Consider the following 16,196-nt stretch of genomic DNA (forward strand, 5'->3'; position numbering starts at 1 on the left):
TTTTAGCCGTTCTAACAGATATGTGTTGATAGATCACTTGTAGTTTTAACTTGCATTTCCTGGTGGCTAATGACATTGAACATCTATTCTCTATTCATGTGCTTCTTCTTTCCTAAATATAGAATTAAGCCTGTAGATCTTTCTACCATTTTACAGGAAATACAAAACAGAAGCAAGTTAAATGATATCCCAGGGAATGCAATCAGCCAAATTCAGCATGTGGGAGATGTGTCCTAATTTCTACAACAAATCAATGGCTTGGAAGAAAAAAGTTTGTGTGAAAGGTGACTGTAGCAGAATGAGAGACTTAAAAAAATAGTAACTAGGTGCAATATTTGGACCTTGTTTGGATTTTGATTTGAACAAACTTAAAAAAACCATCTTTGAGACAATTGGGAACACCTGAATGTGGACAAGGTATTAGACCCTACTAAGGAATTATTGTTAATTGTTTAGACATATTAATGGCATGGTTGTTATAGAAAGAAATTCTTATTAGGTAGAGATCAATACTGAATTATGTATATGGTAATGACATATCTAGGATTTGTTTTAAAATACTTTAGCAAAAAAAAAAGTGGAGTGGAAGAGTAGGGAAAGAAGATTAGCAAAATATTGATAATTGTTGAAGATGAGTGATGGCTACCTGAGGGTGTACTTTAATATTTTTCTTACTATTCGTGGTGTTTGAAATTTTCCATGACACAATATTTGGAAAAGTATTTATTGAAATCATAGGTTGTATTTTAAAATAAAACATAGTTGTTTCTCTGAAGGCACTTGTAGTTTCCTGTTAAAAAACAAATAAATTCATCTTTATTCAGGCAGAAGAAAACAAAAGATTGAGGGAACTCCAGCGTGAACAAGAAGAAAAATTGGCTACAGAATTGGCAAAACTAAAACATGAAAGTCTAAAGGATGAAAAGATGAGGCAACGAGTAAGAGAAAACAGGTATCTGTTTCTGTAAATTTCATTTATTTAGTCGTTATCTTTAAACTTTTATGTAATGCTTAGTACCTAAGAGTGAAATTTCTTTATATCATTGCACTTAGTTAATATTTTGCTTAGAAATACTTATTGCTACACACACACACACACACACACACACACACACATTTTAGAAAAGTTGTATTCATAGTAGTAAATTGTTAATATTTTAGGTGAAAAAAGAATCAATTCTTCTCTTTCCTCTAAATGTAATTTTTAAAGTGATCCCTTAAGAGAAACTTTAGGTGATACGTCAATTAATTTTATACCCCTACATGAATTTCCTGGAAAGTGACTGGTCACCTGTGGTCAATACCTCTTGTGACTGCAATAGGAACTTTCTTTTTCATTCAGCTCTAACTTTGAATAACATTTTTTCCCCTTGGCTCAAAATAGATTTCCCTGTAACATCCATGCATTTATCTGAGTTCTGCTATGCGATGAAAAATAAACCATCCAAATTTTGTTTTTCTGTAGGACATCCTTTCATATTTATGAATCCACTAAATGTTTTCTAAGTTAAATATCCCCCATTCCTTTATTTGTTCACCATCCAGATTCCCTTCTATAGATCTATTTACATTGTTGGTGTTCCTTAACAAAATATTGCCCTTACAATTTCTTTCTTTATATCATTGCATTAGGGTACTGTTTAGTACTCCTAAGAGTGGGACTGTTAACCACAGGTTGAGTTACTTTTTAGGGGCACCCATGTCACCCTGTTGAAAACTCAGGGCTAACTAAATGCCATCCTATATTTATATAGTTGAATATATTGGAAATTTACCTTGATAATTGTTACATTTTATCTCAACTGAGCAGAGCTTTGCGGAATATATGACCCATGGATGAGCTTCAGGAATTTTGAGCCTCATTATATTTATATGTTGGGCAAATATACCCATGTATTTTTCCAGGTCCACAACTTTTATCAATTCTCTAAGATTATTCTTAAGAGATTTAGAATTACTGCTCATGTCTTCATATTATTCTAGTCTCGAACTATCTTTTTGGACCGTAATTCTCCAATCATTGTTAGCTGTCACCCATGTTTTTATATTATCTGAAGATGAAACAAATATTTCATCATATCTTTGTCAAATTCACTAATAGAAGAATTAAATAGAGGAGCTTTCCACTTCCAGCAATTGTAGACTAGATGTTTCAGATATATGCTCCCTCTGAGAGCAGACTATTTGGAGAAAGTATATAAATGAGATCTGGGAAAGGAATGAAACCAGAATGGTGAGCCTGGCGTTTGCACCTGCAGGTTTCTCCTGCAGGTTTCTACTGCTTCCAGAAATATGGCTGAAAGTGAAACAGAATTTGGCCAATAAGCATTTGGTCAGGTGTTTGACATCATTCTACAAACTGTATGCTTCAGATTTGTGTACTTTAGTATACATTTTACTTCAGTGATAACGAATTTAATTAGATTTTATTAGATGAAGAGATAAAGTGTGAGCAGGTTAGTGGAAAACATCCAGAAGAAAGCATGGAGACACAAAAAGATAGAAAAATATAGATGAACTTAAAGAGATATGGGCTATGGTGGAAAGTTCTAACACATGTATAACTTTAGTCCTGGTAGTAGACATCAAAGAGGATGATACAGAGTAGTATTTGAAGAGATTGGTCAAGAATTTTCAAAAATGATAAAAGACAAAGCCACAGGTTAGAAAACAATAAATAATGAAAACTACACCTATACTCATCCTAGTCAAACGTTCGAAATCCAGCAATAGAGAAAATCATAAAAATAACAAAAGTAGCCACACAAAGACCTTTGAAGGAGCAACAATAAAAAGTATGAATGAATTCTGAGCAGCAACAGAGGAAACTAGAAGACTGGATTTAAAGGGCTGAAAGAAAATAACAGCTCATCTGGAATTCTATACCTTATGAAAATTTTCTTCAAATTTAAGGCAGAAGTCATCCAGTTAAGTACTCTTTCAAATAGAGTATGCTGCCTCTCAGCAGTGTCAAAACTACTAAAAGTAGTTTTGTGCATAAGCCATGGTAAAATTTTGACTGACATGCAGAAATGGATCATTTTTCTGATGAATGTATTCATCTGCAAAATGGCAAGTCTAAATTCAAGGAAATGTTGGCTGTGGTGCTTGAAATAGAGTTAAGAAGTCATGAGACTCTTGATTTTAAATGCATGATTTTTTTAATCCAAGAAAATGTTAGTTTTTAACTGGAATTGAGAAACTCACTGCCTATTTTTGTAGTATTTTCTTACAATCCTTTGTATTTATGTGATGTCGGTTGTCACTTCTCTTTCATTTCTTATTTTATTTGGGCATGCTTTTTTTTTTGAGTCTGGTTAAAGGTTTATCAATTTTGTGTATCTTTTCAAAGAATTAGGTCTTAGTTTTATTGATCTTTCCTTTTGGATCTTTCCTTTTGTGTTTTTTATTTAAATTTATTTCTGCTCTGATTTTTTCTTCCTTCTACTCACTTTGGGCTTTGTTCTTTTCTGGTTCCTTTAGGTATAAGGTTATATTATTTGAGATTTACTTGTTTTTCAAGGTAGGCCTGTGTTGCTGTGAATTTTCCTTTTGGAACTGCTTTCACTGTGTACCATAGATTTTGGGTTGTTGTATTTTCATTTTCACTTGTCTCAAGATATCTTTTGATTTCTTTCTTAACCTTGTTGTTAACCAATTCATTGTTTAGGACCATGTTATTTAGCCTCTAGGTTTTTGTATGCTTTTCAGTTTTCTTTGGATTGATTTCTAGTTTCATACCATTGTGATCAGAGAAGATTTTAATCTTCTTAAATTTATTTAGAGTTGTTTTGTGGCCTGAAATGTGGTCTGTCCTGGAAAATGGTCCATGTGTACCTGAAAAGAAGGTATATTCTTCTGCTTTTGGGTGAAATGTTCAAGAAAATCAATAAAAAATTAAAAATCTGTTAAGTCTATCTGGTCTAATATGTCTATCTGGATGATCTATCTTATTATATTATTATTATTATTATTATTATTATTATTATTATTATTAATGTCAATGGAGTTAAAATTCCCTACTATGAACTCTCCTTTGTTCATCATTATTTGCTTTATATGTTTAGGTGCTCCTGTGTTGGGTTCATACATGTTTACAAGAGTTATATCCTCTTGTGGATTGATCACTTTATCATTATGAAATGTCCTTCTTTGTCTCGTGACAGTGTTTGTTTTAAAGTCTGTTTTGTGTGATATAAGTATCGCTACCCCAGCTTTTTTTTTTTTGTTCATTTTCTTTTGCATGAAATATCTTTTCCATCACTTTAATTTCAATCTGTGTGTCTTTTGATCTGAATTGGGTCTCTTGTAAGCAGCATATGTATGGGTCATTTTTGTTTTATTCATTCAGTCACCGTGTCTTTTGATTGGAGCTTTTAGTCAATTTACATTTAATTATTGATAGGTATGTAGTTGTTGCCATTTTGTTGTTTTCTGATTGTTTTTGTATTTCTGTGTTCCTTATTTTTCCCCTCTTGTATTTTGATGATTTTCTATAGTGTTATGTTTGGATTTCTTTCATTTATCTCTTGTATATCTCTTATAGATTTTTTGTTTGTGGTTACCATGTGCTTCATATATTCCAGCTATGTTGATAGCAGCCTACATTAAGTTGATGTTCACTTAATTTTGAACACATTCTAAAATCACTATAATTTTTACTCACCCTTCCACATTTATGTTTTTGTCTTTTTTACTTCTTTTATGTGTGTTTGTGTGTATCCCTTAATTTACCGTTGTGATTACACATGGTCTTCCTAATTCTGCCTTTTAACCTTTGTACTAGCTTTATAGTTGATTGATATACTGCTTTTGTTTGCCTTTGTCAATGAAGATATTTTTCTTTTCTACATTTTCTTATTCATATTTTTTATCTTATTTTATTCTTCTTAAAGAAATCTCTTTAATATTTCTTATAATACTGGTTTAGTGGTACTTAACTCCTTTAGCTTTTTCTCGTCTGGGAAACTCTCTCTCTTTGGGTAGAAGTAATCTTGGTTGTAGGTCTTTGCTTTTCATCACTTTGAATAATTTGTGGCATTCTCTTCTGGCCTGTAAAGGTTCTGTTGAGAAATCAGCTGGAAGTTTGTTGGGAGCTTCCTTATGTGTCACTAACTGCTTTCTTCTTGCTACTTCTAGGATTCTCTGTGTCTTTAACCTTTGGCAATTTAATTATGATGTGCGAGCTTCTTTGGGTTCATCTTGTTTGGGACTCTCTGTGCTTCTTGGGCTTATATGTCTATTTACTTCACCAGGTTAGGAAAATTTTTAGTCATTATTTCTTCAAGTAGGTTTTCAATCCCTGCTCTTTTTTCTCCTTCTGAGATCCCTATGATGCAAATGTTGATATGCTTGATGTTGTCCTAGAGGTTCATTATACTATTCTCTCTCATTTTTTTTTAATTCTTTTTTTCTTTTTGCTGTTCTGATTGGGTGTTTTTCACTACTTTGTCTTCCAGATTGCTAATTTGATGCTCTGCTTCATCTAAACTGCTCTTATGTTTTCTGTCTCTTTTTTAATATTTTCTTTCTCTTTGTTGAAATTGTCACTGAGTTCATCTATTCTTTCCCTGAGTTCACTAAACATCTTTGTAATCAATATTTTGAACTCTGCATCTGGTAGATTGCATGCCTTCATTTTGCTCTTTTTCTGGAGTTTTGTCTTGTTTGTTCATTTGAGATATGTTTTTTTTGTCTCTTCATTTTGGCTGCCTCCCTGTGTTTGTGTCTATGTATTAGGTAGATCAGCTATATCTCCTGATCTTGTCAGATAGGCCTTACATAGTAGGTGTCTCGAGGGGCCCATTGGTGCTATCTTTGTGGTCACATGAGCCAGGTCCTCCAGAAGTGTCCTTTGTGTGGGTTGTATGTTCCCTCCTGTTGTAGTTGAGCCTTGATTGCTGTAGGCACATCAGTGGGTGAGATTTACCCTCAGGGAGACTGACTGGCTGTGAGGACTGGCTATTTCTATAGAGGATTAGCTGTTGTGCAGGGGCTGACCCCGCAGAGCTAGGGTTACTTTAGTGGGGCTCTGGTGCCTGCTGGGTCTGCCCTTCCAGTGTGTCATTTGTGAAGCTGGTTGGGTCATGCTCTGGTGTGGTCTGAAAGTGGCCACTGGATGTTTTGGTTCTGGAGACTCTTGGGAGGGACTTCTGTGCAGATTGAGTTCAGCTGCTGCTTGTGACCCACCTGGGACTACCTGGTAGGAGCTACAAAGTGATCTGTGTTTGCCACTTGTGCTGTGCTTTGAGTTGCTTGGGAGAGGCTATCCTGTGAATTGAGGCTAGCTGCCATTAGTTCCAGGCTTGGGACCCTTTGGTGGGCACCACAATGTGAACTGAGGGCAGCCACTACTTGTGCTGAGCTTGTGACCGCTTAGTTGAAGCTATGTTCCAAGCCAAGACTGGCTGTTGCCTTTGCCAGGCTTGGGGCCACCTGATAGGAGTTATAAGTTGTTATTGGTCTTTGCTTGTGCCGAGCTTGGGGCTACTTAGCAAGAGCTATGGGCACACTGAGGCCAGATGCTGCTTGTTTGGAGTTTGTGGAGAGATTTTTACAGAAGTCCACAGCATGAGCCAAGACAGGCTGCTTGTGTGGAAAAACCACTGGAAGAGGTTTGGGCCAGGTGTGTAAGTTGGGTGGGCCGGGCCAGGTGTGTAAGTTGGGTGGGCCAGGGTCTCAGAGATCGCCAGTGGTGTTAGCCAGGTTATTAAAGGCTCAGATATGGTGGCTGCCAGCCAGGTGGAAAGAGCACCCAACAAAGGAACAATGGCACCTGCTAATGTTTCAGTCCCTGGAGAAAGCTGCCTCTGACCCCTGCCCTTCCAGGCCTTACCATGAAGTTAGTCAATTTAGTTCCTCCCCATATGTCCCTGGAGCTTTTTGAGCTGCTGCCCCTGTACTGGCACCTAGAGCCAAGTGAGTTTGTGAGCAAGTGAGTCCATGCACAGGTTTCTCAAGTGGAAGGAACACTTCAGTCTCCTGCAGCCCTCTGTCTCACTTGGATATAATCTCTGGTTTTCATGGCCAGATGTTATGGGAACTCCTCTTCCCAGCACTGGTGTCCTGGGCTGGGGAGGTTAGTGTGGGGCTGGGACCCCTCACTCTTCAAGGGGTACCTCTGCAAGCCGAGTTATCCCTTCTGATTCTTAATTGCCACACCATTGTTGTGGGACCTGCCCCTTTCGATTCTTCAGTCTCGACATGGCTTCTTTATATCCTTAGTTATAGGAATTCTGTTCAACTAGTCTTCAGGTGGTTCTCAATTATTGCTCTCTAATTTAGTTGTAATTTTGATATGGTTGTAGGAGGAGGCAGGCACAGCGTTTACCTACTCTCTCATCTTGACCGGAAGTCTCCTAAGGCAATCTTTAAGACCAAAACTGAAGACTTCTCTAGGATATGAATACTTATTTTAAAGCTCCAGTAATTAAGATAGTGTTGTTTTAGCATGGGATAAACAAATGAATCAAAGGAATAGACTAGAGCAGCTCTTTACAAGAAAATTGAAGCCCTAATGACCTAAGGCATCCATTATATGTAATGAGTTAACTTCCTGTGGATCTGAAATATTATATTGCTGTCTTTGAGGAAATTAAAAATACAATCACTCAATTTCCTTTGAGGTATAATTCTCTTATGGAACCCCAGGTTAGGAAGGATGGGATGGAAAATTCAGAATCGGATCCATGCATGTTTACACACTTACTTTATGACAAAACTAACACTGCATTCAGAAACAGACATTTTTATAAAATGCTGCCGGATCAATTATATAGCCATATGGAAGAAAATGAACTTGGTTTCTACCTAGCACCACACATAAAAATCAATTCCTAAAGAGTTGTAGTCTAAAAATAAATGGTGAAACAAAGCTTTGAGAGACTAATATAAGGAAATATCTTAATGTCTGTGGGGTGGGCAGCATTTATCAAAACAACACAAAAGTCATTGACAGTGATGAAAAAGATCGATGAATTAAGAATACTTCTCTTCATCTAAAGAAATCACTAAGAGAGTAACCACAGACTGGAAGGAGATACTTGCAATGCATATAACCAACAAGAGATTTATATCCAGAATATATAAAGAACTTTTATGCAACAGTAAGTAGACAATCCATTGTAAAAATGGACAAAAAATATTGAACAAGAACTTCACAGAAGATATAAAAATGACTCACAACATATGAAAAGACCTCAGTTCTATTAGTAATAGGGAAACAACTTAAAATTCCAGTGCTGTATTCCACACCTGCAAGAGTGGTTAAAGTTAAAAAGAATGCTAGATTAAAAAGGCTTTAATGAAGATGTGTGGCAGTGGGAGCACTTAGGCATTGTTTATGAGTGTGCAAATCTGTACAAATTATTGGGAAACTGGCATTATCTACGAAATTTGAATATAGTCTACCCTTTGACTGAGAAATTTTACTCTTAGGTATATATCCAATAGAAATGCGTGCACTTGTGCTTCAAATGAATGTCATTATTTACACATTGGTCGTTTGGAATTTGATGCACATTTTTTTGGTAGAGGCAGTATTAATAAATTGTGATTGGGTTTGTAAAAAGTTTCACAATCATTAATCCCCCCCCCCCAAAAAAAACTTATAAATGTAGCTCAGGTTCTTAGTAAAAAAAATATATAGACTGAGAAACTTAATCCTCATTTATAATCTTTTTATGATAGAAGGCAATCCTGTGTCATACACATTGGCAAGTATAGTAGTAAGGCCAGGAAAGGGGCACATCATAACACCAGGAATATTTCTCTTTCCTTATACCTTATGACTCTCTCTTCGTAGGTATGGGGTACTTCTAAGTTGAGTTTATAATTAGGTCAGTGCCTCTGTGTTCCTGTAAGAATTAAGATATATATATATCTAGGTGACATCTAGGGACCCTTCCAACTCAGAATTCTCATATTCGATCGTATTCAGAATTATGGCTGGCACATTAAAACGAAAAGTTTTATATAGCTTATCGTTTTCACTAAGGTTAGGAAAGTGATAGATTCAAAAGTAATTCAGAGATTATCTGAGTCCAATTCCCATTTTTTAACAGATAAGTAAACAAGCCCAGAGAAGTGAAACAAGCTTTCCCTGGTCATTTACTCTTCTTCATCATCATCAAAAAATAATGACCACTTATAGAGTGTTTACTGTGTAACAGGTACTTTTCTAAGCTGTTTATACACGTTAACTAATTTAATTCCCACAGTTACCTCCTTTTACAAATAGCAAAACTGAGGGACAAAATTTAAATAACCTGCTTAGATTTAAACCCCCTACTGTAGTTCTTCTTTTAGCTTGATAGTATTAGTAGCTGGGCAGAAATTTTAACCAATATTGATAAAACACCTTCTCTAAGCCAGGCATTGGCAAAAAGATTTTTAGTGATGATCATTGAAACTAAAAGCATTGGGTTGTCTAGAAAATTAAGTGTCCCATTTCAGATGCATTCTGATTTTTCTGTAAATGAAGGAAGAAAAAGACTTTTTCTTCAAAGTAGTTATATAAATGTTTTACTTATTTAGAAAAAAGTTCTTTTAAATTTCAGATATGGATTATTTTTAAAATAGTAAGAGCACTGTGGTCCTCAAGTTTAAATTTCTGTCTTTTGTTTTTTAAACAGTATTGAGCTCAGAGAATTGGAGAAGAAATTAAAAGCAGCTTACATGAATAAAGAAAGGGCAGCTCAGATTGCCGAAAAAGATGCCATTAAATACGAGCAAATGGTAATCACGTTTCTCCTCATTGTTTTCTGTATTTTTAGCTCCATTTAGAAAACTAAAAATAGACCAATTTTTGAAAATTGTTACATAAAGAATTTAGACTGTTAGATTTCTCAAGTACTTTTATACTTTTCAGATCTTTAGGGTATAGGAAATCATGGATTATATATCGTTGAGACTCGTTTAATAGTAGAGCCTTTCAGAGACAAAGAATTAGGTTGCTGCTTAGAATGAATGGTTTTATTCAGTAACTTCCAACATTCTTTATGGTCTCTAACCAATTATTCTTTGACAAACCAATATAGTACAAGTTGTAAGCATGATCAGTATATTTTAATGTTATTAAATTTTTTATTTTTAAATGTTTTAAAAAATAAACTATAATTTTAGGTAGTAAACTTGTCTTATAAACAATAATCTCTTATCGTGTTTCCCTTTATCTGTCCCCTAGACAGATAAAAATATTATATGTAGCAGGCTTTACAATACTCAATTACATTTATTTAAAATATTCTATCATACTGTGCTCAGATTTGAAAATAGAAAGATAAATTTTGTTTCGATAATAGAAACATGATGCTGAAATAGCCAAAACCATGATGGAAGAACACGAGAGAGTAATAAAGGAAGAGAATGCTGCAGAGGACAAACGAAATAAAATAAAAGCACAATACTACCTTGACTTAGAGAAACAACTTGAAGAACAAGAAAAAAAAAAGCAGGAAGCTTATGAGCAGTTGCTGAAAGAGAAACTCATGGTTGATGAAATTGTTAGGAAGATCTATGAAGAAGATCAATTGTAAGTTAATCCAAACTTTTGACATGCCTAAAGATTTACATTAGATTAATCTCGGGCTTGTTTTGAAGAGGTATAGCGACCAAATAGCGTCTAATACACAGTAAGTCTTTAGTATACGTTAAGATCACATAAACTGATAACAACTCATATTTGTCATTGTTAGTATGATAATTATCTGGTAATTAGTAAATGCTTATTAATGACTAAACCTTTTTTCTTAAATATGCCCACATATATTATGTCAGAGGACTTCTTTTCTGATGAATTTCCCTGGTAGACAGCTGAAGTGTAGGGTGCTGCGAGGCCGATGTAAACAGGTTGTAGCCTTTTTGAAATGAGATGCATAAAACTTTATTAATAGGTTAGAGAAGAGGCATAGTAGTATTTTACTCAGAAAATTCATAACTCATATATTTAGTGGCACATAGTGGACACTCAGAATGTTGCATGAATGAACAAACTGTAAATAAGAAAGCCATTTTTCCACATTATTGACTGAAGGAAATGACATTTTTTGATATTTGTTGCATTTTTGAAATTATTGTGCTCACTATTGCATTTTAGAGAAAGACAGCAGAAGTTAGAAAAAATGAATGTAACTCGAAGCTACATAGAAGAGTTTCAAAAAGAGCAGGCTTTCTGGAGGAAAAAAAAATGTGAAGAGATGGAAGAAGAAAACAGAAAAATCTTAGAGTTTGCCAACATGCAGCAACAAAGAGAAAATGATTGGATGGCAAAAGTTCAAGAAAACGAAGAAAAAAGGCTACAGCTTCAGAATATGGTATTAAAATAACCACTTATTTAACATTGGAGAAATTCTGAAATGTTTGTGATAGGATTTGGTTCCTATAAATGTTTGAATGTTTTGTTGTTTTTTAAAAAAATTTAATAGCTGGCTCAGAAATTGGAAGAAACGTTGCGGCAACGTGAAGATTTGGAACAAGTGCGACAGGAATTATATCAGGAAGAACAAGCTGAAATACATAAGAAGAAGCTAAAAGTAAGTTTTGGAAATTGAAATGAAGCGGTAGAAAGATACATTTAAACCCAACCATATTGATAAATTATATGTAAATGGTATAAACGCTACAATTAAAAGAAATTTTCAGGTGAATAAAAATGCTAGACCCAGGTGGCAATGCACAAATTGCATAAAAAGCATGATGCAACTATGTTGTTTATAAGAAACACAGTTTAAATATGAAGACATATATCATTTAAAAGCAGAAGGATGGAGAAAGATATACCATACAAACACAAATCAAAATCAAGTTGGAGTGGAAATCATGATTATAACGGGGTTAATTCATCTGGAGGATGTACTAGGCCTAAGTGTGTATGAACCTAAATCAAGCTTCAAAAGATGTGAAGCAAAACTGGCAAAACCAAAAGGAGAAATAGATCCAGAATTATAATTAATGATTTCAATACATATAGAATAATTAGTTAGAAAACCATAGGATATAGTGTTGAACAACAATATCAACAAACTTGACATCAAGTCAGGATGATTTGCTGATTTTCTAATTGGGTTGTTTGTTCATTTATAATAGAATTTTGAGGGTATTTTTTGTGTTATAGATACTAATCCTTGTCAGGTGTGTATTTTACAAATATGTTCTAATCTGTTGCTTATCTATTCATCTCCTTAACAGGGTATTTCTCTGAGCAAATGTTTTCAATTTCTATGAAGTCCAATTTATCAATTTCTGTTTTTATGGATTGTACTTTTTGGCATTAATTCTAGGAAGTCTTTGCCTAAACCCTGAAGAATTTCCCCCTTTTCCCCCTAAGTTTTTGACTTTCACATTTAAGTCTGTGATCCATTTTCAGCTAACTTTTTGCATAAGGTGTGTGACTTGGGTCAGCTTTCAGTTTTTCCTTTCAGATCTCTTATTGTTCCACACCATTTGTTGAAAAGATTCTCTTTCCTACACTGAATTGCTTTTGCACCTTTGTTAAACACAGTTGAGCATATTTGTTGGGTCTGTTCCTGGGATCTGTCTGTATATAAATGTGTCTGTCTCTCCACCAATACCACAGAGTTTTGATTACTGCAGCTGTATAATAAGTCTTTAGAATTGCTTTAGCTAGCCTAGTTCCTTTGCCTTTCCATATAATTTTTAGAATAATCTTGTCTCTATCTACAAAAATTCTTCTGGGATTTTGATAGGAATTGCATTAAATCTGAATATCAGTTTGGGGAGGACTGACATGTTTACTATGTTGAGTTTCCAATCAATGAACACAGTATGACTCTCCATTTATTAGATCATCTTTGAGTATTTTCATCAGCGTTTTACAGTTTGGAGCATACAAATCCTGTTTGTTTTGTTATGTTTTGTTACTTTTATATCTAAGTATTTAATTTTTTTAGTGATTGTAAATGGAGTTTTAGTTTTAACTTCAGTGTGCATGTACTCATTGCTAATGAATTGGCTTTTTTATATTTATCTTGTATCTTATAACCTTGCTGAATTCATTTAGTAGGTCTAGGTGGTTTTTTCCCCCTACATTGTTAGTCATGTCTTCTGCAAATAAGGACAGTTTTACTTCTTGTTTTTGTATCCGTATACCTCTGATTTCCTTTTGTTCTTTTTGCACTGGCTAAAACTTCTAGCACTGGCTAGCACTATGTTGAGTAAGAGTGACAAGAGTAGATATCAACTGTTTTGTTACTTAGGTGGGCACATGAAAACAATGTGTATCCTGCTGTTCTACAGATGTTGATGAGATCCTATTGGTTGATGGTGGTGTTAAGTTCTTCTATATCCTTGCTGATTTTCTGTCTAGTTGTTCTATCAATTGTTGAGAGAGGGTTGTTGAAATTTCTAACCATAATTGTGGATTTGTGTATTTCACTTTTTCACAAAGTGATTTTTTGAGGTAAAATTCACGTATCATAAAATTTACCATTTTGTTTTAAAGTATATAGTTCAGCAGCATTTAGTACACTCACAATGTTTTGCAACCATCACCTCTGTCTAGTTCCAAAACATTTTCATTATCCCAGAAGGCTACCCATTTGTACCCATTAAGCTATATGGATATGCCAATTTTGTTTATCCATTCAACAATAGAGGGATGTTTTGTTTATTTCCACCTTTTGACTACTGTGAATCTTGCTGCTATGTACATTTGTGTACAAATTTTTGTTTGAATATTAAAAAAATTCTTTAGGCTTGTACCTAAGAGTGGAATTACTGGGTCATATGGTAATTCTGTGTTTAACTTTTTGAAGAACTGCCCAACTGTTTTCCACAATGGCTGCACCATTTTATAGTCCTACTACCAATGTATACGGGTTCTAGTTTCTCCACATCCTTGCCACCACTTGTTATTTTCTATCATATTATACATAACAATGAACTCAAAATGAGTAAGATATCAACAAGAAAGATGAAGGTGCAAAATTTCTAGAGGAAAACAGGAAAAAGTTTTTATGAACTTGAGAATGGCAAAGAATTTTTAGTAGGATAAAAAAGGCATGAGCCATAAAAGAAAAAGTTTATAAATTGAGCTTCATCAGAATTCATAGTTTCCTAACATTGTTAGGAAAATGAAAATACAAGCCAGTCTGGGAGAGACTATTCCCTATACACATATCTTAAAATTTTTTTTTATCCAGAATATATAAAGAACACTTATAACTAATAGAATATAAAGAACCCAGTTCTTTTAAATGAGTGAAAAGTTTGGACACTTCATAAAATAAGATATATAAATAGCTGAATACACAATAAATTGTAGCTAGCAGTATTTTTAATATTTTCTAGCTATATCAAAACAGAACATTATTTTAAATACACTGTTTCATCAAGAAATAGATACCATGTATTGATATCAAAACCTATTACATGTATATTCTTAATGATTAACTGCATATAATGTGTACAGCTCTTTTAAAAACATCTTAATGAAATCCACTTATATATACCTAATATTACCCCAAAAAGTTAAGAATAAAATGGTGAACACAGGAGTGTTATCACCCAATAAGTAGAACATAAAGTGAATCACAGATATCATGTATAAAAGGTATAATCAATAATGAACATTTAATCTTCCGTGTAGTGTTACATTGAAGTATACAACTTTAAAAGCTCTTAGAGCACCAAAGAAAATTTTCCAGAACACTACAAGGGGAAAAGGTGTTTAACACCACTAGAGATTAAAAACAAATATTTTAACCTACCAACTGAAAATCTACATTCTTTTTAATTATTATTGGTTGAAGAGAAAATTTGCAGTTTAGAGGATGAGATTACTACATATCAAAATCTGAGATTTTGTAAAACTAATCTGAGGCAATTATTAAACAAAGGAAAAACAGTAATGTGAAAATCGAGATGGCACAACTTTCTGATTTAAAAATATAGTGATTTCAAAAAATGTGGAAAAACCAGACAAAATAATATTAAGGATATTTCCTATATCAAAAGCCTTTTGTACCCTGCGTCACATTCTCTCAGCTTCACCTCCGATTTCAGTGACAGCTGTGGAGAACAGTTGTAAGGGCTTAGACTGACTCGATGCTGACAGCTTCCTAAAGTGTGGGGGTGAGGGTGGGGGCAGGGAGTTAACATTCAACAGTGGACAGAAGTTGAAGGATAAATGCTTCTTCCTGTTGGCCTTTGGGAAAGGGTGGGGGAACATCCTGAAAGGTGCTCCATGCCTTCCTTACAAGGTCCTGGCAAGATTAAGCCTCAGGTGCCCAGGGTGGTAAGGAGCTCAGTGATGTACCCCTGTGTTGACTTTTCTTCCTTCCCTGTTTCACTGTCCCTCACCGATGCTTTCTGAGATCCCTGATAAAATACCTATATACAAGTCCTTGTTTAAGGCGCTGCTTTCAGAGGTGAACCCAGACTAAGATACCTCTATAAGTTTGCAGGTTCAGAGTAGTTGTACAGAAAATTTCAAACGTTCAGTGGACAGCTATTTCTCAAACTACATAATAGGTTTTAGAACACAGAAAAGGATGGAAAATTATATAACTTTATACTCCTAACCCAGACATATCAAAGAGTACATGCAGATTGGCTCACTTAAACCCCCCTTTTTAAAAACATTTGTCTTTATTATAAAGACTATAAAGTTGAAACTACATTTTTCTCTTAGCTAGAATTCTTCATACAATGTAGGTTATCTTCAGCCCTTTCAAAGTGTGAAGATATAATTTAGCAAAATGAGACAGTAGCTACACCAGGAAGACCAGGTCACTGGGGTAGCTTTGGTAGAGTTATCATCATGGGATTTGAGCAGCGGGATGTCACCTTGGTTCCCTGGACTTCTTGGAGTTCTGTATGGCACCTGATGGCCGGTAGTAAATCCCTTATAGTTTGTAGTGTGTAAGTAAGAACCTTGACTGTATAGCTGTTAAGGCAATATTTTGAATGCCTTGAGGATATGGACTATATGGAGCTTATGTAAGAATTAGGCAAGGTTAAAGGACTTAAAATTTACATCATTCCTAATTGATAGATGATAAATATAGTAAAGTGTTATTGGCAGAATCCAGGTGTTAAGTATATGAGTAATCACTGTAAAATTTATATTTTTTGGTTATGTTTGAAATTTTTCATGAATGTTGGGAAAGTTAAATCTTGTAGGGAAAGGACAATAACTTTTCCAAGTAAATTTGAATGTCCCTAAAAAACTTAGGATT

The 16,196-nt window shown here is 34.5% G+C and overlaps 1 protein-coding gene across 1 annotated transcript in view; it reads left to right on the forward strand.

Moving 5' to 3' along the window:
- MNS1 (meiosis specific nuclear structural 1) overlaps nt 1-16,196 on the forward strand; it is a 33,959-nt gene that overhangs the window by 11,503 nt on the left and 6,260 nt on the right. Inside the window, exons 4-7 of the mRNA XM_011363439.2 lie at nt 9,633-9,735; nt 10,302-10,531; nt 11,096-11,312; nt 11,424-11,531. Of these exons, the coding sequence (XP_011361741.1) occupies nt 9,633-9,735; nt 10,302-10,531; nt 11,096-11,312; nt 11,424-11,531 (658 nt within the window). The remainder of the gene's footprint in view (nt 1-9,632; nt 9,736-10,301; nt 10,532-11,095; nt 11,313-11,423; nt 11,532-16,196) is intronic.

This window comes from Pteropus vampyrus, unplaced genomic scaffold (genome assembly GCF_000151845.1).
Source record: "Pteropus vampyrus isolate Shadow unplaced genomic scaffold, Pvam_2.0 Scaffold85, whole genome shotgun sequence".
Classification (NCBI taxonomy): Eukaryota; Metazoa; Chordata; class Mammalia; order Chiroptera; family Pteropodidae; genus Pteropus; species Pteropus vampyrus.